This window comes from Rana temporaria, chromosome 7 (genome assembly GCF_905171775.1).
Source record: "Rana temporaria chromosome 7, aRanTem1.1, whole genome shotgun sequence".
NCBI lineage: Eukaryota > Metazoa > Chordata > Amphibia > Anura > Ranidae > Rana > Rana temporaria.
Window position 1 is genome coordinate 15,283,691 of NC_053495.1, and position 27,880 is coordinate 15,311,570.

Here is a 27,880-nt window from a genome sequence, read left to right on the forward strand (position 1 = left end):
AGCTCATCCCCTGCTGTGTGGCCCGGTCATCAACAGGCCGCGGACCGGCGCCGGTCCACGGCCCAGGGGTTGGGGACCCCTGGGCTGGATGATGCAAGAATAGTAAGCCATTTCAAGACAGAAAATGAGTCTGTACAACCGTGCAAGACTGACGGGAAGATTACGTGACAATCGTATTTTGGATTATTTATTAAAAAATCTGTATAAACTTTTGCAGTGTTTTTAAAGTCCTATGTCTTAAAAGTGATGTAAATGTTTTGTGTCGTTGCCTTTTAATTCTTTTCGAGTGTTTTTTTTTTTGTCCATTAAAAATACATATTATCACTACAATTCCATGAATGAAAATGAAGTCCTCAAAAAAAAAAAAAAAGTCCAGTCTTTTAGGAGTTCAGTAGCCTTGTTTTCATTTCCGCTCTCTTGAACGAGTATTTCTGATTCGTCCTCTTATCTGTCAGAATGTACCAAGTCCCCCAGTAGATTCCGCTGGTCACGCCAACGTACCGCCCCTTGTGATACTTCCCATTTAGATTGGCCGCCAGGCAGGTGTCAAACCACCAACCGGATCCGTAATACATCCCGCAGTTTCCAGACGTATAATTATCATTATCGCTGTCATACGTCGTGAAAGACTTGTGATCGTGGTTGTAGTTTCGGCTGTAGCTAAGAGCGTTTCCGGCATTCCCGTGGTACTCCCTGGCGGTTAGCCGATACTTGTTTTGCTCATTGGCGACTTTGAATTTTCGATAGATAGCGTGCCGTTTCACGCCATACCAATCCTCTAGTTCGATGCGAAGGGTGTGCTGGCCGGACCTGGTTATGCTGTGCAGGTGTTCATTGCCGAGCCAATGTTCTCCTTGAAGGCTGCCAAAACCTTGCTTGTACTCCTGCCATGTGCGGTTGAAGTCGACCGCGCCATCCTGCCGTCTCTGGAACACCGTCCAGCCTCCCCCGTCTGTCACCATGTCACAGTAAACCTAAAGCCAAGCAGAAACACACATGGTAAGCCAAATTTTTTAAAATAGGCATAAAAGTCAACTCGATGAAACATTTTTGGCCCTGGACAGGTAAATATCTCCCCACTCATCATTCTCATTCATATGCCAACCCATCCAACAGTCAAATGGAAAAAAATAAACATTTGGGTGACTGGCTATTGTTTTGTAATCCCGTTTCCACTTCCCCCCAACATTTAGACCCCATTCACACCTAAGCGACAAAACGCCCGACTCGGGACGCTTCTGCCGCTAGAGGGGAGAATTCCCATTGCCGTCTATGGAGATGGTTCACATCTCATAGACACGCAACGCCTGTCGCCTGAAAAAAAGTCCCGGACCCTTTTTTTCACGCGACAGGCGCGTTTTCCCATAGACAGCAATGGGAATACTTTAGGAAAAAAAAAAAAAAATTGAAACATTTGTAATCGCGGCAAATCTGCCGCTACACGCGAACGTGGCTGTCGCTTAGGTGTGAATGCAGCCTTAGAAAACACTGGTAAAAGATGGAGTTGCGCAACTCCATCTTTTACCTATGTTATTATTGTTTGTATAAACATTTTGAGTTTGCAGCTTTCACTTATTGTATCAGATAAGCACACTGTTTTTTCCATTTATCATTTAGAAAACACTACTAAAAAATTAGGTACACATGGAGTTATTTATTTCTGCACCGCCATGGCCAATCAGGGGCCCGGATTCAGAAAGGAGATACGACGGCGTATCTCCGGATACGCCGTCTTAACTCTGAGTTGCCGGGTCGTATCTATGCGCCTGATTCATAGAATCAGTTACGCATAGATGTCCCTAAGATCCGACTGGCGTAAGTGTCTTACACCGTCGTATCTTAGGCTGCATATTTACGCTGGCCGCTAGGTGGCGCTTCCGTATATTTACGCAACAAATATGCTAATTAGGTAGATACGCCGATTCAGAAACGTACGTCCGCCCGGCGCATTTTTTTTACGTTGTTTGGCTTTTTCCGGCGTAAAGTTACCCCTGCTATATGAGGGGTATCCTATGTTAAGTATGGACGTCGTTCCCGCGTCGAGTTTTGAAAATTTTACGTCGTTTGCGTAAGTCGTTCGCGAATAGGGCTGTACGTAAGTTACGTTCACGTCTAAAGCAATGACGAGTAATTTCGAGCATGAGCACTGGGATTCTTTCACGAACAGCACATGCCGTAAAATACGCGGGGTCACCATTCATTTAAATAAAACACGCCCACATCATCCCTATTTGAATTAGGCGGGCTTACACCGGACCACAGACGTTACGCCGCCGTAACTTAGGGCGCAAGTTCTTTCTGAATACGGAACTTGCGCCCTATTTTCCGGCGGCGTAACGTATCTGAGATACGTTACGCCCGCCAAATGATACACCAATGTATCTGAATCCGGGCCAGGGTCTTTCAAAATCATTTTCGAAGTTGGAAGGCAGTCGGGCTGCCAATGTTGTGAACCTACAGCCACCCATCAGTCCAATGTGATGCTCTTCACTCTAGGTACAGCCATTGACATAGAGTGATGTTGGGGCTTAGGCACTATTGGGTTGCTTTTATTTGGCATGGCTTCAGAGGATGGAGCTATTTTATTAGCTGCTGCCTATGCCACATAAGCAATGTTATTCCAATGGGCTACCAGTGTAAGAAATGCTCTTTATACTATTGGACAGTGGGAGTAAAAATTCCCATTATGTAGATGGTCTGTAGAAAGAATGCAGCATACGTTTGACCACCAATGCATGGGGCTTTATTTCTCTCATCGACCACCAATAAAAATATTTTTTTTTGTCTTGAATTGGTGGTCAATAGGAGATGCCCTTACATTGGTGGTATTAAGATATGCCCTTACACTGGTGGTCACTGGGAGGTAGTATGCCCTTACATTGGTGGTCAGTGGGAGGTAGTATGCCCTTACATTGGTGGTCAGTGGGGAGAATGCAAAAGTCTTCTCAATGACACCAGTGTAAGGTAGCGTTCTTTCCACAGTCCAACAGTGTTAGTAGCATTCCCACTGGCCACAACTGTAAGGGGCATTCTTCCTTCAAGTGACTACCAGTGTAAAGGGCATGTATCCTCTCACTAATCACTCACCACTGTGAGCTATCTGGGTATCATGTTTGTTCCATTGATGGTCAATGGGAGAAACAATGTCCCATATATTGATGGTCTTTGAGAGAAATAATACCTTTATATTGGTGGCTAGTGGGAAGACTGCCCAACTCTTTTCACTGACCACCAATGTAAGGGGCCATCTTCCTCCCACTAACCAAAAATATAAAGTGCATTCTGTCAGGTCAGCTGTGGCCAGGTGAAAAGTGCACCCCGTTGGTGTCAGGTAGTGAACCCTATGGCCAACTGCTGCGATCAGAGAGGAAGCGTGAGCCCAAGATTCCCCAGGGCGCGCAGTCTAAGACCAAGCTTTGTGTTGCACAGAGCCTCTGGTGGTGAGGATGGCCTTCGCCGCAGCTGGATCCAGGTCGCGACCCCTGGGGTCCCCAAGGTTACCCTGAATGTTATGTGGGGGGAAAAAAAACTGAATGTTATGTGGTAAAAAAAAAAACCTGAATGTTATGTGGTAAAAAAAAAAAAAACTAAATGTTATGTGGTAAAAAAAAACCTGAATGTTATGTGGCAAAAAAAAAACCCTGAATGTTATGTGGTAAAAAAAAAAACCCTGAATGTTATGTGGTAAAAAAAAAACCCTGAATGTTATGTGGTAAAAAAAAAAACCTGAATGTTATGTGGTAAAAAAAAAAACCCTGAATGTTATGTGGTAAAAAAAAAACCCTGAATGTTATGTGGTAAAAAAAAAACCCTGAATGTTATGTGGTAAAAAAAAAAATGAATGTTATGTGGTAAAAAAAAAAACCTGAATGTTATGTGGTAAAAAAAACCCTGAATGTTATGTGGTAAAAAAAAAAACTGAATGTTATGTGGTAAAAAAAAACCCCTGAATGTTATGTGGTAAAAATATGTGGTAAAAAAAAAACCCTGAATGTTATGTGGTAAAAAAAAAAACCCCTGAATGTTGTGGTAAAAAAAAACCCTGAATGTTATGTGGTAAAAAAAAAACCTGAATGTTATGTGGTAAAAAAAAAAAAACCTGAATGTTATGTGGTAAAAAAAACCCCTGAATGTCATGTGGTAAAAAAAAAACCCTGAATGTTATGTGGTAAAAAAAAAAAAACCTGAATGTCATGTGGTAAAAAAAAAAACCCTGAATGTTATGTGGTAAAAATATGTGGTAAAAAAAACCCTTAATGTTATGTGGCAATGGCAAATGGTTTACATAGCTCACAGTATCACGGGTCACATAGAGGGCCCCTTAGCAGAATTGTGCTTAGGGCCCCAGAGAGGTCACTGCGTATACATTCAGTTGTAAGTTACTCACTATACCTCAAATGGCTGTCGCAGTGCAATGGGCTGGATAGTGTAAATTCCATTTTCTCGGATCCCCTGTTTGTAGATATCTGCACAGTCTCTTGGAAACATTCTCTCAGATTTCTCTGAAGATTCAACCACTGGAGGAAACCAGAGACAAACAATGAACTTGAGTTAGTACATTGATTTAGGAGAAAAACCCTAAACCTGCTTTATGGACCACATTGGCAATAAATCCTTATGGGCTAACAAAATAACATCCTGTATACAGGTTTGTGAATGTGATGTATATTACATGAGTTGGAACCTGGTCTGATTCTCCTTCCATCCAAGCATAACACCGAGAAAGGAGAAAGCCGGCAACTCGATCTTCCGCAAATAATACATAGTGGGCTAGATTCACATAGATCAGCGGATCTTTAGATCGGCGTGATCTATGTGATTTAAGATCCGCTGCCGCAAGTTTGAGAGGCAAGTGGGTAATTTACAAACCACTTACCTCCAAACTTGCGGCGGCGGATCGTAAATCCCCCGGCTTAATTAAAATTCCACGGCTAGGGGGAGTGTAGCATTTAAATCAGGCGCGTCCCCAAGCCCAATTTAAATGCGCATGCGCCGTCCGCGATTTTTCCCGGCGTGCATTGCTCCCACTGACGTCGCTAGGACGTCAGTGGTTTCGGCGTGAGCGTAACTTGCGTCAAGCGGGTTCGAGAATCGGCGTACGCAAAAAAAATCAAATTCGACGCGGGAACGACGGCTATACTTAACATTGGCTGTGCCTCATAGAAGCAGGGGTAAGTATACGCCGGGAAAACCGCTACATAAACGTTGTAACAACACTGCGTCGGGCCCGCGTACGTTCGTGAATTGGCGTATCTCGCTGATTTATATATTTCTCAACGTAAATCAGCGAGAACGCCCCCCCGCGGCCATTTTTAAATTGCAGTTAAGATCCGACGGTGTAACACAGTTACACCTGTCGGATCTTAGGCATATCTATGCGTAACTGATTCTATGAATCAGTCGCATAGATACGACGGGCCTAAGTCAGAGATACGACGGCGTATCAGGAGATACACAGTCGTATCTCTTTGTGAATCTAGCCCTTAATGTAGCAGGTGAAGTACAAAATATAAGGGCTTACTCGTTTCGGTGTGTAGCATGATTCATAGCCATGGCTACGAATCAGGCTACACGCCAAAACGCGTAAGCCCTTGTATTGTTTTTTACTTCATCTGCTACACTACGATTCGGCACTGCGTCGCTTTAACTGACAATTGCGTGGTCCTGCGACGTGGCTCCCAAACAAAATTGGCGTCTTTTTTTCCCCACAAATAGAGCTTTCTTTTAGTGGTATTTGATCACCTCTGCGGTTTTTAGTTTTTGCGCTATAAACAAAAATATAGCGACAATTTTGAAAAAAATGAATATTTTTTACTTTTTGCTATAATAAATATCCCCCAAAAATACATAAAAAAAACTATTTTTTTCCTCAGTTCAGGCCGATACGTATTCTTCTACCTATTCTTCGTAAAAAAAAATCGCAATAAATGTTTATTGATTGGTTTGCGCAAAAGTTATAGCGTTTACAAAATAGGGGGTAGCTTTATGGCATTTTTATTAATATTTTTTTTTACTAGTAATGGCGGCGATCAGCGTTTTTTTTTCCGGTACTGCGACATTATGGCAGACACTTCGGACACTTTTGACACATTTTTGGGACCATTGGCATTTTTATAGCGATCAGTGCTATAAAAATGCATTGGATTACTATAAAAATGCCACTGGCAGTGAAGGGGTTAACACTAGGGGGCGGGGAAGGGGTTAAGTATGTTCCCTGGGTGTGTTCTAACTGTAGGGGGGGTGGCATCACTAGGGGAAATGACTGATTGCTGTTCATACATTGTATGAACAGACGGTCAGGCATTTCTCCCATGAAAGGACCGGGAGCTGTGTGTTTACACACACAGCTCCCGGTTCTCGCTCTGTAATGAGCAATCGCGGGTGCCCGGCGGCGATCGCGCCCGACACGCACGCGCACGGGAGTCAGGCCCCTAGTGGCCGCTTAGAGAGCCGACGTTATAGTACGGGCTCTCGCGCAGGGGAGCCGACCTGCCGTCGTAGAACTGCGGCGGCTGGTCGGCAAGTAGTTAAGGTAGTGCATTGTTGGTTCACGTACATTTTCCTTAGATTTTCCTTCTAAATGTTTTTTTTTCTTTGTCTGAATTTCACACTTCCTGTGAGCTTGCCCCCATCAACTGAGCCGTTCTGGCTGGGGGTTAGTCAGCGTGCTCGTCCCCTCCCTTGGGACTACATCCCTGTGGGGAGATGCTGTAAACACTGGGATGTAGTCCCAAGGGAGGGGGGCGAGAACGCTGACTAACCCCCAGCCAGAACAGCTCAGGTGATGGGGGCAAGCTCACAGAAAGTGGGAAATTCAGACAAAGAAAAAAAAAACATTTAGAAGGGAAACTGAAGGAAAAGGTAAGTGAACCAACAATGCACTAGCTTAAAGGAACCTATTTAGAAAATTAAAAACAACCCCTTTAAGGTAGGGAAACACCACAAATCTACCAGCGACCATCACCACTTTTATAAGGTACAGCAATAATACATAAGTGGATTACACCATTCTGTAACAACTTGCCTTTTTGGCTCACCTTGAGATACCACGTTTCCTACGCTCTTCAGAGTCAGTGGCGGTTCTTCTTTTGTTTCAAGGGCCTTCAGTCTTCGACCTTCTACAATAAAGACTAGTTGAGTAAATGCAAAAAAAAAAAAAGGACACAATATAATTGGGTAGTTGAGACACAGAACAAAAGAAATGCTTATTTCTACATGAAGACGTCGGAGCGCACAATGCAGTGGAATAGAAATGGTTGTTTCCACTTTGGTATTCTCCTGCTAAGTTCCTTTCACTTCTGAAAAACACATGGTATCATGCGGAGTCCCTCAGGTATCCCCCTTGTCGCCCGTACTATTCAATATCTATCTCCGCCCCCTCTTTTTGAAATCATCAGTAACCAGAAGTTACTCTACCACTCCTACGCGGATGACACGCAACTATATTTTCGCATCTGCAACAAAAAGGATCATTATCTCGGACTAGAGAAATGCCTTACTTTGATAGAAATTCGGATGACGGAGAGTTACCTTAAACTCAACGGCTCAAAAACAGAACTTCTCCTGTTTCACGCCAACCGAAAGAGACTTCCCGCACCAATATGGACTCCCCCGCCCATTCTGGGACAAACCATCACCCCTAGCACCAAAGTCAAGAGTCATTTTTGACACCCACATGACAATGGATGCACAAATAGGGACAGTAGTCAGCGTATCCCACCATCTGCTGCGCCTACTACGTAGACTCGTTCCCTTTATCCCGAAAGAGGACATAGCAGTCATGGTGGGAACAATTATCAACTCCAGACTGGACTATGCAAATGCCCTTTACCTCAGACTCCCAAAATTCCAAATCACTCGTCTGCAAGTCGTTCAAAATACGGCCGCTCGACTCGTGACTGGGAAAAAAACATGGGAATCAATCTCATCTTCACTGAGATACTTTCATTGGTTGCCAGTAAAAGACAGAATCACTTTTAAAGCACTCTGTCTGACACATAAGTGTGTTCAAGGAAATGCCCCCCAATATCTATGCGAAAAATTTAAATGTCACAACCCCAATCGCGTTCTGCCATCCACCAACCAAAATCTACTTCAGATACCCAAAGCCAGATACAAGTCCAAAGGAGAACGAAGATTTGGAATCCAAGGACCTAGACTATGGAACGCTCTACCAACCAGCATCCGGTTGGAGGTGAATCACCTGGCCTTCAGAAAAATACTCAAAACCCATCTTTTCTGAGGGCAAAAGTACAGTAGGGAAAGGATACTAAGCGCCCAGAGACGATTCCGTTTGCATGTGTTGCGCTATATAAGTTTCTCACTCACTCACTCAAGGTCTTCTTATCCTACCTCCAAACAGAAAGGAAAGCAACATGGTGCCGTGATCCTGACTACGTGATAAAGTAGCTTGGCAAGGACCATCTTCATTGGAAGTCTGCAAAAGCTGAGAAAAGGGAACACCCTGCTACCCCCGAAATACCGGAATAGCCCAAAGCCTTCCGGATAAAAAACACAAGGGTATTTGAATAGGCAGTTCGAGAGAAATTCGAAAAGAGGCGCAACAACTCTCAACAACAAATCGTATTGCATTTGACATTTATTTTTTGCTCCTTGCTATTTGTTATTGTGTATTTTCCTTATTAACTAATAGCCAGATTCAGGTAGGGCGCCGCATCTTTAAGGCGGCGTAGCGTATCGTATTTACGCTACGCCGCCTTAATTCAGAGAGGCAAGTGCTGTATTCACAAAGTACTTGCCTCCTAATTTACGGCGGTGTAGCGTAAATGGGGCCGGCGTAAGCGCGCCTAATTCAAATGAGGATGGGGGGCGTGTTTTATGTAAATGTTTGGTGACCCGACGTGATTGACGTTTTTTACGAACGGCCCATGCGCCGTCCGTGTACATATCCCAGTGTGCATTGCTCCAAAGTACGCCGCAAGGACGTATTGGTTTCGACGTGAACGTAAATTATGTCCAGCCCCATTCACGGACGAGTTACGCAAACAATGTAAAATTTTCAAATTTCGACGCGGGAACGACGGCCATACTTAACAATGGCTGCGCCACCTAGGGGGCAGCTTTATCTTTACGTGGCGTATCTCTTACAGAAACGGCGTATCTTTACTGCGAGGGGCGCACGCACGTTCGTGAATCGGCGTATCTAGTCATTTACATATTCTACGCCGAACTCAACAGAAGTGCCACCTAGCGGCCAGCGGAAAAATTGCACCCTAAGTTACGACGGCGCAGGCCGTCGTATCTTAGCTAGGTTTAAGTGTATCTCAGTTTGAGAATACACTTAAACTTACGACGGCTTAGATTCCGAGTTACGTCGGCGTATCTACTGATACGCCGGCGTAACTATTTGTGAAACTGGCTATAAGTGTAAGTGAGTATTCATGGAGCTGGGTTATAGAAAATAGACATGTGCAGAACGAAAAATATAGTTTAGTTTCATTTGGTTTTGTTTTGTTGTTTACAGAAATTAGTTAAAGGGGTTGTAAAGGTACAATTTTTTTTTCCCTAAATATCTTCCTTTACCTTAGTGCCGTCCTCCTTCACTTACCTCATCCTTACAGAAAATAAAGGCATAGAATAGAAAAAAAAAATATTTTCTATTTATATTTATATTCTATTACTTTATGTTCTATTCTATTTCAGTCTTTTTGGAAACTGGAAAATTATTTGAATTGGAAAACTACTCAAAATTGATTCAAAAACTTTTCAAATTCGAAAAATATTCAAAATCGATTCGAAAACGAATCTCGAAAACAAATGAAACAAATTTAACTTTGTTTTCGGGATTAGTTTTAGAATCATCTCATGTATTAGTTTTGGAATCGATTTTGAATAGTTTTCTAATCAATTTTGAATAGTTTTCGAATTTGAAAAGTTTTCAAATTTGAAAAGTTTTCCAATTCAAATAATTTTCCAATTCAAATAATTTTCCAATTTCCAAAAAGAATAAAATAGAATAGAAAATAAGGTAATAGAATATAAATATAAATAGAAACATTTTTTTTTCTATTCCATGCCTTTATTTTCTATTCTATTTTATTCTCTTTGGAAATTGGAAAACTACTCGAATTTGAAAAGTTTTCGACTTTGAAAGGATTGCTCAGAGCTGGATTAACTCTGTGTGGCAAGACTGGGCACAGATGATAGGAAATCTTATTCTCTACATTGTGACATCAAAGAAAAGAAAACATTTTTGGGGTTTACATCCACTTTAACTGCCAGTAGCTGCTCTACTATAAATTTGGTGTATTTTTTTAGGTATTCGTGCAAATGACTAATAGCCTTTCTTATGGTCCTTTGTAAAGTCTGCAATTAGCTGAATATTCTTTCTGTAGTTCCTTTAAAAAAAGTTAGAAAAGAGTTAGGCCTGTATATGGACTACCATCCCTTAATGGCTCTTTAGCTTTCTATACATCTGCCCCCTGCTAATAATACAGAACTGGCAAATGGACAACCGCAAGGCTCAGTACAGACTGGGGATTGTCTGCGGGGAGTGGAGGAAAATTGTCCCGTCTTTGTTCAGGAGAGGCGCTTGGGAAACGTGGCGGTCACATCAGAAAGCCAGTGTCAAAACCCCGTCCAACTTTGGAGCACGTCCTCCGCACACAGGGGCTTGTCAGAGCATCAAAGATGAGAAAACTTTAAACACGCCGCACAATGCCGGATTTTCCTTTTGTTTATTTTTTTTTTCTACTTTCCACCTCAATGGCTTGCGGAAAATTTTTGCTTTTTTTTTTTTTTTTTACCCCATTCTTCTTTTGTAGGTGTCATGATTAAAGAGAGAAAAAGATTGATGTCCTTATTTTCTACATTATTAATTGATGTACTCATTTTGGAAAGTTACAATAGACTAAATGAAGTAATTAAACATGTTGATTCAAGCAACAGTATGAACATGTAACAAAAATAAAAAATAAAATGATAATAATAGTAAGTATTATTAATATTATATAAATATTTTTTTATTTAATTAACAATTAATGTACTTGTGTAAAGTGTAAATAGCCTAAATTAAGTAATTATAAATGTTATTAAAATAATAAATTAAAGGGGTTGTAAAGGTACAATGTTTTCCCCTAAATATCTTCCTTTACCTTAGTGCAGTCCTCCTTCACTTACCTCATCCTTCCATTTTGCTTTTAAATGTCCTTATTTCTTCTGAGAAATCCTCACTTCCTGTTCTTCTGTCTGTAACTCCACACAGTAATGCAAGGCTTTCTCCCTGGTGTGGAGTGTCGTGCTCGCCCCCTCCCTTGGACTACCGGAGAGTCAGACTCAGACTCCAAGACTAGATTTTGCAAATAGGCCCCCCAGCTAAAGCTTCAGCTAGAACCTCAATGTCTTTTAGATGCCACCCCCACGAATCCTGCCCTAGGGGCAAAGCCCCATGCACAGTGGTCTCCTCCAGGGGGATTGGTCCCAGGAACTCTCTCTCCTTGCCTCAGTCTATTTATGGGCGCAGCCACCTACTGGGCACACTTCCCCAGGGATTGGCTAGAATCTCCATAAGTATTCAGGCTGCTCACTCTTCTTCCAACACTATAACGCTAGAGTCCTCTAGAATACAGGGGAAAGCAATCAATGCAGCAGCCTGTGAAATACTGAGCAGGCCTGAATAATCAATCCCTGCTCCACCAATTACAGAGCAGCCAACTAAATGTACCTAACAACCTGCACTAATCAATGAGGGTGCTACAGGTGGTTTATGATTCCAAAAACGGAAATGATAAATCCTAACGTATCTATGAGCAGTGGCGTCGCTAGGGGGTGGCTATTGGGGCTATAGCCCGGAATCTGGGTTCCCGCATAACCAACACCATCACAGTGCGCCCCTCTTAAATGTCGGAGGTGCGGCGGGGAGCAGCAAGATGACATCATTTCTCACTGCCCTTTCCGCATCACCGCTCTCCTGCCCTCACTAAATGCACCAGTGCTGCCAGCCTGCCACCAATGCAGCGAGTCAGCGACAATGCTCATTTGGTTGGCAAGTGACAATCCACATCTGGTGCCAGGCAACGTGGCGAGTCACAACCCACACCTGGTGGCAGGTGATGTGGCAAGTGACAATCTGCAAATGGTGGCAGGTGACGTGGCAAGTGACAATCCACATCAGGTGGCAAGTGACAATCCACATCTAGTGGCAGGTGACGGTGGCAAGTGACACGCTGCATCTGGTGGCAGGAGAGGTGGCAAATGACATGCCCCCCAGGGCACCCACTGAATCTGCATTATGGTAAATTCAACCACTTCATTATATATTAGAATGCAACAAAAGAAACAATGCGCCTCAATCACCCTGACACCATATCAACCATGGTGCCATGATGATTGAAGCACCAACACCAGCCATTGCCCGCAAAAAACTGCTTACCACCGGCGTGCCCCCCCCCCCCCCCGGACCTGCAAAAAAGGTTGGTGACCGCCGCTATGGGCTCTTGCCCCAGATCTTTTGCAGACCTAGCAACACCCCTGTCTATGAGCACCCCAGAAAAATACATTGAATAGAATACACTGTTTATTCCTATTGGCAAACTTGCCTTTCGATAAAGTCTCCGAGAGTGGTTAGAACATTGGAGTGTGCAAAACGGTTTGGGGCAGATCCACAAAGAGAGTACGCTGGCGTATCTACTGATACGCCGGCGTACTTTAAAATTTCCCGCGTCGTATCGTTGTTTTGAATCCTCAAAACAAGATACGACGGCATCTGGGTTAGATCCGACAGGTGTACGTCTTCGGTGTCCGCTGGGTGGCGTTCCCGTCGTTTTCCGCGTCGAGTATGCAAATTAGCTATTTACGACGATCCACGAACGTACAAGCGGCCGTTGCATTTTTTTACGTAGTCTCTAGGCTTTTTTCGGCGTATAGTTAAAGCTGCTATTTGGTGGCGTACTAAATGTTAAGTATGGCCGTCGTTTCCGCGTATAATTTTAAAAATTTAATTTTGTTTGTGTAAGTCATCCGTGAATCGGGCTGGACGTAATTTACGTCCACGTCACAAAAAATGACGTCATTTAGCGCAATGCACGGCGGGAAATTAAGGAACAGAGCATGCGCAGTTCGTTCGGCGCGGGGACGCGCTTCATTTAAATGAAACACGCCCCCTACTCGCCGATTTGAATTACGTGCCATTACGCCACGAGAGATACACTACGCCGCCGTAACTTACGACGCAAATTCTTTCTGGATTCGAAGCATCAAAAAGTAAGTTACAGCGGCGTAGCGTATCTCCCATACCCTTTGTATTTAAGATAAAGCAGCTTCCCTTCCTCCAGAATCTCGAAAACATAACACTAATCTTTCCATTTACCTCTGCTTCACCTTTATCCAGGATGATGAAGGATGAGGATGGTGCAGATGTGCAGGAAGAAGCATTAGGAGAATGGCCCATGCATTGCGCAGGCTCTTGTAACACTCTGGAGTGCATCCATCTTGTGTGTGTCTATGACATTCCAACACTTGATTTATCTAAGATCACCTTTAAGGGGGACCAAAGGCAAAGATCTCCCCCGCGGCATCATACTTCATTGTTGTAGCGGAAAAAAAGGTCATTATTATCCATCACCGGACTGGTTTGTAAGGAAGAACCGGGCTTTAGATGAGAGATTAAGGAGAACGCATGAATCTAATTTAAAGGGAATCGTCTGACTTGGAAATGCTCTGCGTAGTTGAAGGCAGGCGCTGCGAACAGAATGGAGATGATTACAGGGTGACCCTTTACCCCGACCTCTGTTCACCATCGGGACTGACCCCAGGGTGAGGGATAATGCTGTCATATGAATAACGCAAATTAATGGTTCTGGAGGAAGGAAGCCAAAGATCTATTTTGCAGAGCAAGGAAAGTAAAGCTAAATTCCACATATATACACTCACCGGCTACTTTATTAGGTACACCTGTTCAATTGCTTGGTAAGGTGGCGCTTCTCTACTGATCACCAATTCAAGGGTGCGCTACAATGATCATCAAGGTAGGGGGGCACTACAATGATCATCAAGGTAGGGGGGCACTACAATGATCATCAATGTAGGGGGGCACTATGACAATCAATGTAGGGGGGCACTACAATGACAATCAATGTAGGGGGGCATTACAATGACAATCAATGTAGGGGGGGCACTACAATGACAATCAATGGAAGGGGGCACTACAATGACAATCAATGTAGGGGGGCACTACAATGACAATCAATGTAGGGGGGCACTACAATGACAATCAATGTAAGGGGGCACCCCAGTGACAATCAATGTAGGGGGGCATTACAATGACAATCAATGTAGGGGGGCACTACAATGACAATAAATGTAAGGGGGCACTACAATGACAATAAATGTAAGGGGGCACTACAATGACAATCAATGTAGGGGGGGCACTACAATGACAATCAATGTAGGGGGGCATTACAATGACAATCAATGTAGGGGTGCACCACAATGACAATCAATGTAGGGGGGCATTACAATGGAAATCAATGTAGGGGGGCATTACAATGACAATCAATGTAGGGGGGCATTACAATGGCAATCAATGTAGGGGGGCACCACAATGACAATCAATGTAGGGGGGCACTACAATGACAATCAATGTAGGGGGGCATTACAATGACAAACAATGTAGGGGGGCACTATGACAATCAATGTAGGGGGGCACTATGACAATCAATGTAGGGGGGCACTATGACAATCAATGTAGAGGGGAACTATGACAATCAATGTAGGGGGAACTATAATGACAATCAATGTAGGGGGGCACTATAATGACAATCAATGTAGGGGGGGCACTACAAATTTTTAGTCCTGATGAAGAGGGAGTGCTGAGCCCTTGAAATGCATTGTCTGTTGCAAAAGGACTTTGCAAACTAGTTTCGCATTCCCAGCCTTTTAACACTTCACCAGTAGAAGGGGGCACCACAATGACCACCAATGTAAGAGGCACTTCTCTGCTGACTATCAGTATAAGGGGGTACTACACTGCTGGCCACCAATGTAAGGGGACACTACACCACTGACCACTGATGTAAGGTGCCCCACACTACTGACCACCAATGCAAGACGGGCCTTCTCCAGTGACCAGACCACCAATGTAAGAGGGCACCACACGTAGCACCAATGTGGGGGGCGCTACAATGACCATCAATGTAAGGGGGCACCTCTCTGCTGACCACCATTATAATGGGGCACCACACCACTGACCACCAACATAAGAGGATAATTCTGCAAGGAAGCACTTCTCCGCTAACTACCAATGTAAAGGATCACTACAATGACCAGCAGTGTAATGGGGCACTACAATGACAACCAATATAAGGGGGCACTACAATTTTTTTTTAGTCCTGATGAAGGGGGGAGTGCTGAGTCCCTGAAATCGTTGACTGTTGCAAACAAAAAACCTGTACAAACTAGTGCGGCACTAAGGGGCCCTACCCTTCCGACCATCAATGCAAGCAAGTCCTTCTGCATTGAGCACCAATGTAAAGGAGACACTAATCACTAATGCATAGAGGGGATCTGACTGACCACCATTATAAGGGGGGCAGTGCACCATTATCCACCAATATAATTGGGGAACTTCTCCACTTGACATCAATTTTAGGGGTCACTTCTTTTCTGACAATCAGATGTAAGGAGGTCCTTGTCCTTCTCTACTGATCCGGTGACAGAGGGCCAGATTCTCGTAGTTTTCCCGCGGCCATAGCGTAAGCCATTTACACTACGCCACCCCAACTTACTGGAGCAAGTGCCATATTCCTCAAGCACTTGCTCCGTAGTTTGCGGAGGCGTAGTGTAAAAGGCCCGGCTTATCCCCGCGTATTTCAAAGGGGGCGGCTTATATTTAAATTAAGCGCGCCCCCGTTCCGATCGAACTGCGCATGCGCCGGGCTAAAAATAGCCCAGTGCGCATGCTCCAGTTCTCGGCGGAAAACGTCAATGACGCCGACGTGTGCGTCATTGACGTAAAGTCGTATTCAAGATCGACTTACGAAAACGACGTACCCGACAGGAAAAGACGACGCGGACCCGACGCCATACTTAACATGGCCTACGTGGGACTGGCGTAAGGTTACCCCTCATATAGCAGGGGTAACCTTACGCAAACGACGTAAGCGACGGTTACGCGTCGCGATTTCGTTCGGGAATCGGCGTATCAGGCTCATTTGCAGAAACAAATGAGACCTGAACGTAAACGCCACCTAGCGGCCGGCGGCGAATTACATTTAAGATCCGACAGTGTAAGTGACTTACACATGTCGGATCTTCAGCGTATCTATGCGAAAATGATTCTAGGAATCACTCGCATAGATACGCGGGTCAAAAAAGAGAGATACGACGGAGTTTCCTGAGATACTCCGTCGTAACTCTACTGAGAATATGGCCCAGAGAGATCAACTCATCGCTGTGCTGCTTCTGCTTTTACTGTCCAAAGATGGAGGGGGCGGGACTGGGACAATCTGGTCTCAAAGGAAATTGGTTGAATAATGCTGGCCACTGAAGCTGAGGGCATCTTGTGGTGGAAAATAAGTACTACGGGGGAGAGAACTGGACTGAAAGCAAATATCGCAACAAAAGCTGCTGTTTTTATTTTATCTTTTAACTGGCGCTTTATTTTTATCTTGTTATTTTTGTCTGTTTTAGGCCTTGTACTCACGGCAGGACATGTCCGATGAAAACGGTCTGCAGACCGTTTCCATCGGACATGTCTGGCCGGGGACTGCCCGGGGACTTCTGTTCGATGGCTATACACACCATCGAACAGAAGTCCGCGCGTAAACAATACGCGGGGCGTGTCCGCGGTGTCGACGCGTTGATGACGCGGTGTCGCCGCGACAATGACGCGGCGACGTGGGCGGCCCGCCTTTAAAATGCTTCCACGCATGCGTCGAAGTCATTCGACGCATGCGAGGGATGGCGGGCGGCAGGACATGTACGGTAGGTCTGTACAGACGACCGTACATGTCGGGGGGACAGGTTTCCAGCGGACTGTTTTAAAGCAAGTCCAGGAAACAGTTGTCCGCTGGAAACCTGTCCGATCCGCCCGAAAATCGTCCGCTCGGGCCAACACACGGCCAAACATGTCTGCTGAAACTGGTCTGCGGACCAGTTTCAGCAGACATGTTTGGTCGTGAGTACGGGGCCTCAAGGGAAAAACACCCACAACCCTAAATATGCATTAAAATAGTTGCTTTACCTGCCAACAGGTATGTAAAGTAATGGACACATTCTTGACGTCCACCTTCCCCTGCCAAGCTGCATGATTGCATTGGATGGGAATGGTGACAATCAGTGGCGGCTGGTGCTCATAATTTTTGGGGGGCGCAAGCAAACTGAAAAAAAAAAAAATTGCAGCCACTTTGCCCATCAAACACCGCTACTGTGCCCATCAATTGCCACCACTGTGCCATCAAACGCAGCCACTGTGCCCATCAATTGTCGCCACTGTGCCATCAAACGCAGCCACTGTGCCCATCAATTGTCGCCACTGTGCCATCAAACACAGCTACTGTGCCCACCAATTGTCGCCACTGTGCCATCAAACACAGCTACTGTGCCCATCAATTGCCACCACTGTGCCATCAAACGCAGCCACTGTGCCCATCAATTGTCGCCACTGTGCCATCAAACACAGCCACTGTGCCCATCAATTGCCGCCAGTTTGCCCCATCAAATGCTGCCAGTTTGCCCCATCAAATGCCGCCAGTTTGCCCCATCAAATGATGCCAGTTTGCCCCATCAAATGCAGCCAGTTTGCCTTTACTTACCTTTCTCGGGTCAGCGCCGTCCTCCACGCTCCCTCAGAGTCCTTGATGTCTTCTCCCGTCCTCTTCATGTCAGAGATGCTTTGATTGGACGCCTAGCGCCTGTCGCTTCAGCCAATCAGGTGACCGGTAACCAGACCCGGTGCCCCGATTGGCTGAGAGGCGGGTCAGTGTTAGGGAAGCTATTCCCTAACACAGCACAGGGAACTCACAGCAGTGCGCCTGCTGTTTAACAATTTGGAAGCTTATTAGAGCCCACAGGCTGTAATCAGGAAGCCTATTAAAGCCGACGGCTCTAATAGGCACTTTCAAAACGCACCCACCGCTGTAATTCAGATGGCCGGCGCTCAACAAGGGGCCGGACATCTGAATAGTGGGCGGCAGTGGCGACAATAGATAGATTCATGCAATGCAATCTATTGGAGATTGACGGGTGCAGGAAAGAGGGGGCGGCGCTCCTGCACCCACTATGGACGCACCGCACCACAGTTGCCATTCTCCTGAAACGGATTATGCTCGTAATTTAAGGTTCCACTGTATATTTGTTTAATTACATGATTTTTACTGAAAATAATTGAGTTGTATGGGGGGGGGGGGGGGGGGGTGATGTGTTACAAAAAATGATCATTCCTGGGTGTTGTAGCCTTGGCACCGCATGGAACTGTTCTACGCCAGACACAAAAAGGAAAATAATATCCGTGGCTCATTAATATCTGTGAGGTCTCAGTAGAATGATCGTCTTGTACATCTGACTTCCTCTTTAGGCCCTTTCCAGTTCCAGACCTCTCAACACAAAATCCTGCCATTCAGAGGGTTCAAAGTTCACAGCCGATGATGTCACAGACACTCCGAGGGGAATCTAGGTAACCGCGCGCCACTGGTATCCCCAACAATAAGGCAATTCACTCCGCCAGATGCACATCATGAGGACCCAGACAGACAAAACGACACGGCTAGCTGACCAATCAGAGCCATGGCTCTTCACTGTCAGTCTATTTCCTAACTATAAAAAAAAAAAGTATACATTTTGATATTTTGTAGCGTTTTAAATCCAATTTGTGTTCATAATGTCATTTCTGTAACATAGACAATATCCTAGTGGGAGTTTTAATATACAGTAAAACCTTGGTTTGAGAGTAACTTGGTTTGAGAGCATTTTGCAAGACAAGCAAAACGTTTTACTAAATTTCGACTTAATATACAAGCAATGGCCCAGATTCAAGAAGCAATTGCGCCTGTGTAACCATAGGTTACGCAGCGCAATTGCTTACTTGCTCCTGGCGTTACAAATGCTCCTGATTCAGGAACATCGTAACGCCGACTGCAGCCTAAAATCTGCGTGGCATAAGGCTCTTATGCCACGCATATTTTAGGCTGCATTCTTGCGTTGACCGCTAGGGGGCGCTCCAATTGTGATCAGCGTATAGTATGCAAATTGCATACTAACACCGATTCACAATTGTTGCGCGGGCCCTGCGTACGCAAGTTACGTCGTTTCCGTACGGCGTGCTTAGCGTAAGGCTGCTCCTGCTAATAGCAGGCGCAGCCAATGCTAAGGATACCCGTCGTTCCCGCGTCGCGACGTTCGAATTTTACGTTGTTTGCGTAAGTGAATCGTGAATGGTGCTGGACGCCATTCACGTTCACTTTGAAGCAAATGACGTCCTTGCAACGTCATTTGCCGCAATGCACGTCGGGAAAGTTTCCCGACGGAGCATGCGCTTTACGATCGGCGCGGGAACGGGCCTAATTTAAATGATTCCCGCCCCCGGCGGGATCATTTACATTGCGCGCGCTTACGCCGGGCAATTTTGCCGGCGCGCCCTCGCAATTTACGGAGCTACTGCTCAGTGAATCGAGGGCAGCGGCGCAAATTTGCGGGGGCGCAGGGCAAAATCGTTGCCCTGTGCCTCGGCAAAAAAAGAGCAAATCTCTTTGAATCCGGGCCAATGTCTTGATATACAAGTAGCGTCATATCACAACTGAGTAAAAAAAAGCAGAGGTGCCTCTAAGGCCGCATTCACACCTGAGCGTAGCCTTTTCGGTCTTTTTTCCGGCAATTTGTCGCACGTTTTGTCGCGCGTATTCACACGTATTCGCGCGTTTGCATACAGCGTTGTCCGACGTTTTTGTACTTCGACGTTTTTTATTTTAGCCAATAGGAAAAATGATCATCTCTTTCATCACTTGTTGCTATGTTTGTAGATTTTTTTTTTGTATCTTCTTCCTGGGTGAATGTTCTATTTCACAGAACAGATTAAAGCGACAAAACGCCCCGTAGAAACGCTCGTTGTCGCGCTAGACGCTTGAATTGAGCGTTTCCATTAGTTTCCATGGGAATACAAACGTTCAAAAACGCCCAAATCAGCCTGATTCGCCGCGACAAAAAAGGGTCCAGAACTTGTTTGAGCTTTAGGCGTTCAGCTTCAGGCGTTTTGGAGTGGAGATGTGAACCATCTCCATTGAGAATAATAGATTTTTCCCCTCTAGCGTTTTATAACTTCAGGCTTAAGGCTGCATTCACACCTGAGCGTAGGTCGTTCGGTCGTTTTTTCCAGCGTTTTTTTCCGGCGTTTTGACGCGCGTATTCATGCTTATTTGCGCGTTTGCATACAGCGTCGCCCGAAGTTTTTGTACTTCGACGTTTTTTATTTTAGCCAATAGGAAAAATGATCATCTTTTCATCACTTGTTGCTATGTTGGTAGATTTTTTTTAATCTTCTGCCTGGGTGAAAAGTTCTATTGATTAAAGCGACGAAACGCCCGTAGCAAACGCTCGTTGTCGCGCAAGTCGCTTGAATCGAGCGTTTTCATTACTTTCTATGGGAAATGGAAACGCTCAAATACGCCCAAACCGCCCGTTACACGCGAAAAAAGGGTCCGGAACTTCAGTCGTTCGGCGTCAGGCGTATCGGCGTGCAGATGTGAACCATCTCCATAGGGTATAATGTATTTTTTCCCCTCTAGCGTATTTGAGCGTCGCGCTTCAGGCGACAAAACGCTCAGGTGTGAATGCAGGGGGGGGTGTGTGTGTAATTCTAATTTTTTTATTTTTATTCTGCACTGATTGTCTTTGAAATTGCCCCTGCCCCCTATTAAATCCAATCTGGGGACAAAACCAGGGACAGACTTGGTCCGGGGACAGTGTCCTCAATCAGGGGACTGTCCCCTGAAACTGGGGATGTCTGGTCACCCTAACGTAGAGAGCATCCTGACTCTTCTGTAGTCCAAGAGAGGGGGCGAGCACGACACTACACACCAGGGAGAAAGCCTTGCATTACTGTGTGGAGTTACAGATTTAAAAGGATCGTGTGTGGGCTTCACATCGTTTTTCGGCTTCTGAAAAACGACAAAAAAAAAGAATTGGAACGTGCTGCATTTTTTCACGTCGTTTTTTAAAATGTCGTTTTTCGTGTTGAGATGGGAACGCTCGTTTAGGTAAAACTACCATTCATAATGAAGTAAGCACATTCATCACGCTGTAACAGACAAGGGCAAGTTAGGGTTGCATAGGGCAGGTTGATGTGGTATAGGGCAAGTTAGGGTGGTACAGGGCAGGTTGGGGTGGTATAGTGCAAGTTAGGGTGGCATAGGGCAAGTTGGGATGGCATGGGAAAGGTTGGGGTGGTACAGGGCAAGTTAGGGCGGCATTGGGCAGGTTGGGGTGGTATAGGGCAAGTTATGGTGGCATAGGGCAGATTGGGGTGGTACAGGGCAAGTTAGGGTGGCACATGGCAAGTTGGGGTGGCATGGGAAAGTTTGGGGTGGTACAGGGCAGGCTGGGGTGGTACAGGGCAGGCTGTGGTGGCACAGGGCTGTTTGGGGGGGTACAGGGCAGGCTGGGGTGGTATAGGGCTGTTTGGGGTGGTACAGGGCAGGCTGGGGTGGTACAGGGCAGGCTGGGTGATACAGGGCAGGCTGGGGTGGTACAGGGCTGGCTGGGGTGGCACAGAGCAGGCTGGGGTGGTACAGGGCAGGCTGGGGTGGCACAGAGCAGGCTGGGGTGGCACAGGGCAGGCTGGGATTGCACAGGGCAGGCTGGGCATGTCAGCTAAAAAAAAAAACAAAAAAACGGGATGGTGTCACCCCTCTAGCGGGTGTCACCCAGTGCGGACCGCACCCCCCGCACCCCCCTAGCAACGCCTCTGAAGCTATTTAGGGGAACATTTTTTTACCTTTACAACCCCTTTAAGTGCTTGCAGTGCTCTCCAATATCTAAGTTATTGTCATGCCATTGGGTGTCACTGTCACCCGAGGACTCACCTAACGCGGAGAGCTTCTGGACGGATTCGTTGCAGGGAAGCTCGCACCCAGACAATATCCCTAAGAGAAGGACCACCAGTGAGTTCAGCCTGTCCTCTATCTTGCTCAGGTTGACTTTGCTCTCCTCCTGCATCTTCTGGAACATTGAAGTCACCGACTGGAGATTTGACTCCAGCGAGTTCAGCCTCTCGCCAACGCTCTTGGACTTTGGGTTCTGGGGCTTGCTGCTCCCTTCAGTCCCAGACTGCTTTAGGGTCTGCTTGAACTCCTGGTTGGGTTCTTGGTGGACTTCCTTCAGTTGCTCAGGTGTAGGCTGCTCATCAGGTAGAAGAAAGTGGAGCTTGCAGCCTTGAGGTCCATCACAGTTGGCATCTACTTGGGGCATGGCCACCAGATGCTCTAGGCAAGCCGGGTCCTCCCGTCTATGGACACAGTCAGAGCTGTCACCCATGGACACCTCAACTTCTTGCAGAAGCAATAGTAGGGCAATCCACTGCATCTCTTCTCCAAGATGGTAACCCCCCCCCGGAGTCGCAAGGCTACAACCTATTCCCCGAGTCGCAGCATCCAGGATGAGCGAACTGAAGCGAACAACCTGTGCAAACTCTTCTTGACTTTTACAGGTTTCTCTGTATACAACTCATCACAGGCTGGGAAATCCTGAAAGAGCTTCAAAGCAAATGAAGACAGTGGATGTGTGTGAGGCATGCACCAGACAGGAGGGGGCTGGGGAGAGAAGGGGGGGTGCAAGAGGGGAGAGGAGGGCCTGGAAAAAAAAAAAAAAGTTTCCTATAAAGAACACTTGAAACTCAGATTAGCATCTCGCATCCCTTGAAGAACAGCCTTGGTTGTGTCTAGGTGAACGGCCGCTGTGTCATCATTATTATTGCGCCAAGCCTGCGAAGACTTGAATGGAAGGGCTGGGCTCTGGGATATAAAATGATTAACAAGGGGATAGCCCGGCATCTATATATTTTTTTATGGTACACAAGTGAGAGGAAGGGATGCAAAGTGTCTTGTAAAATAAAGCCTCGGATCTGGAGAGGTGTCATTCCTGGAAAACAGAACTTGCGTTTACAGGGCGATTATGTCACTTTTTCTAAACCGAATTTAAAATTGAACTCCGGGGGGATTTTTTTTATATAGTTTTGGATAGAGTGGGTATAAGTATCACCTTATGTTCTCCAAAACAAGCAAGAAACGTTTGGCTTCAAAAGAGTCCCTGGGCCAGATCCACGAAGCGCTGCGCTTCTTTACGGCCGGCGTAGTGTATCTCAGATACACTACGCCGCCGTAACTTACAGCGTATTTCCCGTATTCTCAAAGAATTTGCGCCACGGCGTAGTGTAACTGTGTCGGCGCAAGGGCGCGCAATTCAAATGGGTGAGATGGGGGTGTGTTTTATGGTAATACGCCTTGACCCGACGTAAATGACGTTTTTTCTGAACGGCGCATGCGCCGTCCGTGGGGGTATCCCAGTGCGCATGCTCGAAATTAACCCGCAACAAGCCAATGCTTACGACGTGAACGTCATTCTACGGAAACCCCTATTCGCGAACGACTTACGCAAACAACGTAAAATTTTCAAAATTCGACGCAGGAACGACGTCCATACTTAACATAGGATACGCCTCATATAGCAGGGGTAACTATACGGCGAAAAAAGTCTTACGGAGACGACGTAAAAAAAGCGCCGGCCGGACGTACGTTCGTGGATCGCCGTATCTAGCTAATTTGCATACTCAACGCGGACATCAACGGAAACGACACCTAGCGGCCAGCGTAAATATGCACCTTAGATCCGACGGCATACTAAGACGTACGCCAGTCGGATCTAGCCCAGCTTCAGGCGTATCTTGTTTTGTGGATACAAAACAAAGATACGCCGGAGAAAACTAGAAGTTACGCGGCATATCAATAGATACGCCAGCGTAAACGCTTCGTGGATCTGGCCCCCTGTTGCCAGAGCATTTATTTCAACAACAATCTTCCCATATGATTATATGTAAATTTCAAATTTTTTGCATATAAATTGCACAGCTCCCAACTTTTTGAGATGGGAATGAGGGACACCTATCAGCAAAAGTATGCAGGCATAGGACACACCCCCTGCCACGCCCCCTTAAAGGAGACTTGTACAAAAAATAAGATTGGTTAAACCCACTGGTGCTTTTTTTTTTACCACTACTATTCCTTTATATTGGCTTTTGGAATTTACAAATGCAGCGATTTAGAAATCAGATGAAAGGTATAGCGCTGGGAAACACTTTTTGATAGATAAAAAGTGCATTTTTTATACATCTATATAGATCAGACCAAAATGAGGAGGAATGAGGAACAGAGAGACAGTCCCTCAAAATCAGGGACAGTTGGTAGCTGTGTACCGTATATACTCGAGTATAAGCCGACCCAAATATAAGCAGAGACACCTAATTTTTTGGGGAAAACGTATTGACTCGAGTATAACCCTAGGTTGTCCATCTGCATGCCTCACTGTGCCTCACTGTGTCCATGTGCATGCCTCACTGTGCCCATGCCTCACTGTGCCCTTGCCTCACTGTGCCCATGCCTCACTATGCCCATTCCTCACTGTGTCCATGCCTCACTGTGCCCTTGCCTCACCGTGTCCATGACCAGACTGACGTTTAACATGGGAGCCTATGGAAGGGGTGCCTGGCTTTGAAAAGTCGGTGCTCCCCAGCCGTAGGTCCCCCAGACAACAAACTTTGCACACTAATAGAAGAGAAATGGGGCTACATGTGTGCCAAGTTCCGGGTGCAGGGGTCCCCAAATTCAACTGAGAAATTACCGTTTAACATGGGAGTCTATGGAAGGGGTGCCCGGGTTCGAAAAATCGGTGCTCCCCGGCCGTAGGTTCCCCGGAAAACAAACTTTGCACACTTGTAGAGGAAGAGTGGGGCTATATGTGTGCCAAGTTTGGGGTCCTACGGTTGGCCGGTACCGGTCCCCAAAGTCCAGGAGATCAGGCGCAAAAAGGTGATGCAGCTGCGGGCATCATCCCGTTATAACCCCCGAAAGCCGAGGATGCATATATGCGTACGCTCGGCGGCAAGGGGTTAAGGTCTCAGGGAATAGGGTGACCACGGGTCCCGGATTGCGCGGCACAGTCCCGCATTTTGAAGGTCTGTACCGGTCACCTTCATTCCAGGACAATACAGTGTCACGGAATGAAACTGACACAGCCACCCCCCAGGCCAATCTGATGCCCCCAAAAAAGGCCGCCACATCACCGCTTTACTCACTGACAGTACTTGTCCTGGCCGGGAATGCCTGGAAGAGCACAATCCCCGCCCCCTGCTTGTGATTGGAGAAATCATAAATCCCGCCTCTTGTGTCCAATCACTGTGCTGTGATTCGTTACAGTACAAGCTTATTTTTTGGGAAGGGGGGGTGTCCCTGAATGGTAGTTTAAAAATGTGGTCATCCTATCAGGGAACCCCCCGCTAAGATTAGTTCATCAGGGGTCATTGGAAAAGTGCCCTTTACATTGGTGGTTAGTGGGGGAAGCATGCCCTCCTTTACTATGGTGATCAGAATGCCAACCTTACTTTGAGCTGTCATGCCTTCGGCTCTAGCCTTATGGGTAGATTCAGAAAACTGGGGCAAATGTATATCTACTGGCTAATGGCCACCAAGCTCCTTTCAAGTGAACGATGAAAGCTGATTGCTCTCTATGGCCAACGGCTCCACTTTTTACAGTTTTCAACCATTTAAAAAAAAAAAAAAGTCTCCTCGGAAGCACAGGTGGTGTTCTCTCCCTTGTGAGGTCTCTTCAATCAACAGCTTCGGAGAAGAAGAGTTTGATCTGTCGCTGGTACCTTTAATCACTTCACTTCCTCTACACATGAGAGACAAACACAGCCTAGTGTCTTCTCCGTGTCTTCCCATTGTGGCCTCCGCTTTCATCTCAGCTGACATCTGTCCGGGCTGATATCAAGGCTAAGCATTACGGAACGCCAAGCGTTTAACTCCTCCTTTACCCACCTAGCTGAGGATTAAAGTGTATCTATAGACAAAACTTTGTTTTTCAGCTTTCGAAAGGGAAGAGGTTGTTAGGATAGACCCTAATACCAGGTAATGGAGCCTCACCAGGAGTCTGAGTGCCAGCTTGTTCTCCACCAGAGCACCTTATTGGGTGTGATGGGCTGGTGGCCCTAGAGACCACTGTGCTAATTTGCTCCGAGCTTAAACCAGGTTGTAACCCTCATGATCACTCTACTAAGGTGTGGTAGGAACAGGGTGACTACGATGTGGAGATCCATCAGAAGGTCTGAGAAAGAGCAAAAATTGGAGACGGCAGCAGGCAAGAGCATAGTCTGTGTCCAGGCAAAGGCCAAGGCAGGTGGCAACCAAGAGAGTGGGAAGTATTTAAGATGAAGTTAAGGCAGGTAGCAGATTAGAGAGTGGGAAGTATTGAGACTGAGGTTAGGGCAGGCAGCAGATAAGAGAGTGGCCAGTATTTAGGCTGAGGTTAGGACAGGCAGCAAATAAGAGAGTGGTCAGTATTTAGGCTGAGGTAAGGGGAGGCAGCAGATAAGAGAGTTGTCAGTATTTCGGCTGAGGTTAGGGTAGGCAGCAGATAAGAGAGTGGTCAGTATTTCGGCTGAGGTTAGGGCAGGCAGCAGATAAGAGAGATGTCAGTATTTAGGCTGAGGTTAGGGCAGGCAGCAGATAAGAGAGTTGTCAGTATTTCGGCTGAGATTAGGGCAGGCAGCAGATAAGAGAGTTGTCAGTATTTAGGCTGAGGTTAGGGCAGGCAGCAGATAAGAGAGTGGTCAGTATTTAGGCTGACGTTGGGGCAGGCAGCAGAAAAGAGAGTGGTCAGTATTTAGGCTGAGGTTAGGGCAGGCAGCAGATAAGAGAGTGGTCAGTATTTAGGCTGAGGTTGGGGCAGGCAGCAGATAAGAGAGTGGTCAGTATTTAGGCTGAGGTTAGGGCAGGCAGCAGATAAGAGAGTGGTCAGTATTTAGGCTGAGGTTGGGGCAGGCAGCAGATAAGAGAGTGGTCAGTATTTAGGCTGAGGTTAGGGCAGGCAGCAGATAAGAGAGTGGTCAGTATTTCGGGCTGAGGTTAGGGCAGGCAGCAGATAAGAGAGTGGTCAGTATTTAGGCTGAGGTTAGGGCAGGCAGCAGATTAGAGAGTGGTCAGTATTTAGGCTGAGGTTAGGGCAGGCAGCAGATAAGAGAGTGGTCAGTATTTAGGCTGAGGTTAGGGCAGGCAGCAGATAAGAGAGTGGTCAGTATTTAGGCTGAGGTTAGGGCAGGCAGCAGATAAGAGAGTGGTCAGTATTTAGGCTGAGGTTAGGGCAGGTAGCAGATAAGAGATTGGTCAGTATTTCAGGTGAGGTTAGGGCAGGCAGCAGATAAGAGATTGGTCAGTATTTCGGCTGAGGTTAGGGCAGGCAGCAGATAAGAGAGTTGTCAGTATTTAGGCTGAGGTTAGGGCAGGCAGCAGATAAGTGAGTGGTCAGTTTTTAGACTGAGGTTAGGGAAGACAGCAGATAAGAGATTGGTCAGTATTTCGGCTGAGGTTAGGGCAGGCAGCAGATAAGAGAGTTGTCAGTATTTAGGCTGAGGTTAGAGCAGGCAGCAGATAAGAGAGTTGTCAGTATTTAGGCTAAGGTTAGGGCAGGCAGCAGATAAGAGAGTGGTCAGTATTTAGGCTGAGGTTAGGGAAGGCAGCAGATAAGAGATTGGTCAGTATTTCGGCTGAGGTTAGGGCAGGCAGCAGATAAGAGAGTGGTCAGTATTTAGGCTGAGGTTAGGACAGGCAGCAGATAAGAGAGTGGCCAGTATTTAGGCTGAGGTTAGGGCAGGCAGCAGATAAGA

The 27,880-nt window shown here is 46.2% G+C and overlaps 1 protein-coding gene across 3 annotated transcripts; it reads right to left on the bottom strand.

The window, feature by feature from the left end:
* Positions 1-301: 301 nt before the first annotated feature.
* LOC120945097 (microfibril-associated glycoprotein 4-like) lies at positions 302-22,737 on the bottom strand. 3 transcript variants are annotated; one of them, XM_040358964.1, is made up of 4 exons: positions 22,032-22,737; positions 7,038-7,115; positions 4,393-4,517; positions 302-974 (listed from the first exon to the last, which is right to left on the bottom strand). In XM_040358964.1, exons 1-4 carry the CDS (start codon positions 22,528-22,530, stop codon positions 381-383), a joined length of 1,296 nt encoding a protein of 431 aa, XP_040214898.1. In that variant the 5' UTR covers positions 22,531-22,737; the 3' UTR covers positions 302-380. The 3 variants fall into 3 exon arrangements, with proteins under 3 accessions (XP_040214898.1, XP_040214896.1, XP_040214897.1); XM_040358962.1 differs by having other exon boundaries at positions 7,038-7,130; XM_040358963.1 differs by having other exon boundaries at positions 7,038-7,118; positions 22,032-22,736.
* Between the last annotated feature and the right edge of the window lie 5,143 nt (positions 22,738-27,880).

Coding starts and splice junctions, on each gene's coding strand:
- LOC120945097 (XM_040358962.1), bottom strand. CDS start 22,530: ATGCAGTGGATTGCCCTACTATTGCTTCTGCAAGAAGTTGAGGTGTCC. Junction 7,131..22,031: donor CCAGAAGCTCTCCGCGTTAG/GTGAGTCCTCGG, acceptor TTACTCAACTAG/TCTTTATTGTAGAAGGTCGA. Junction 4,518..7,037: donor AGGAAACGTGGTATCTCAAG/GTGAGCCAAAAA, acceptor GGTTTCCTCCAG/TGGTTGAATCTTCAGAGAAA.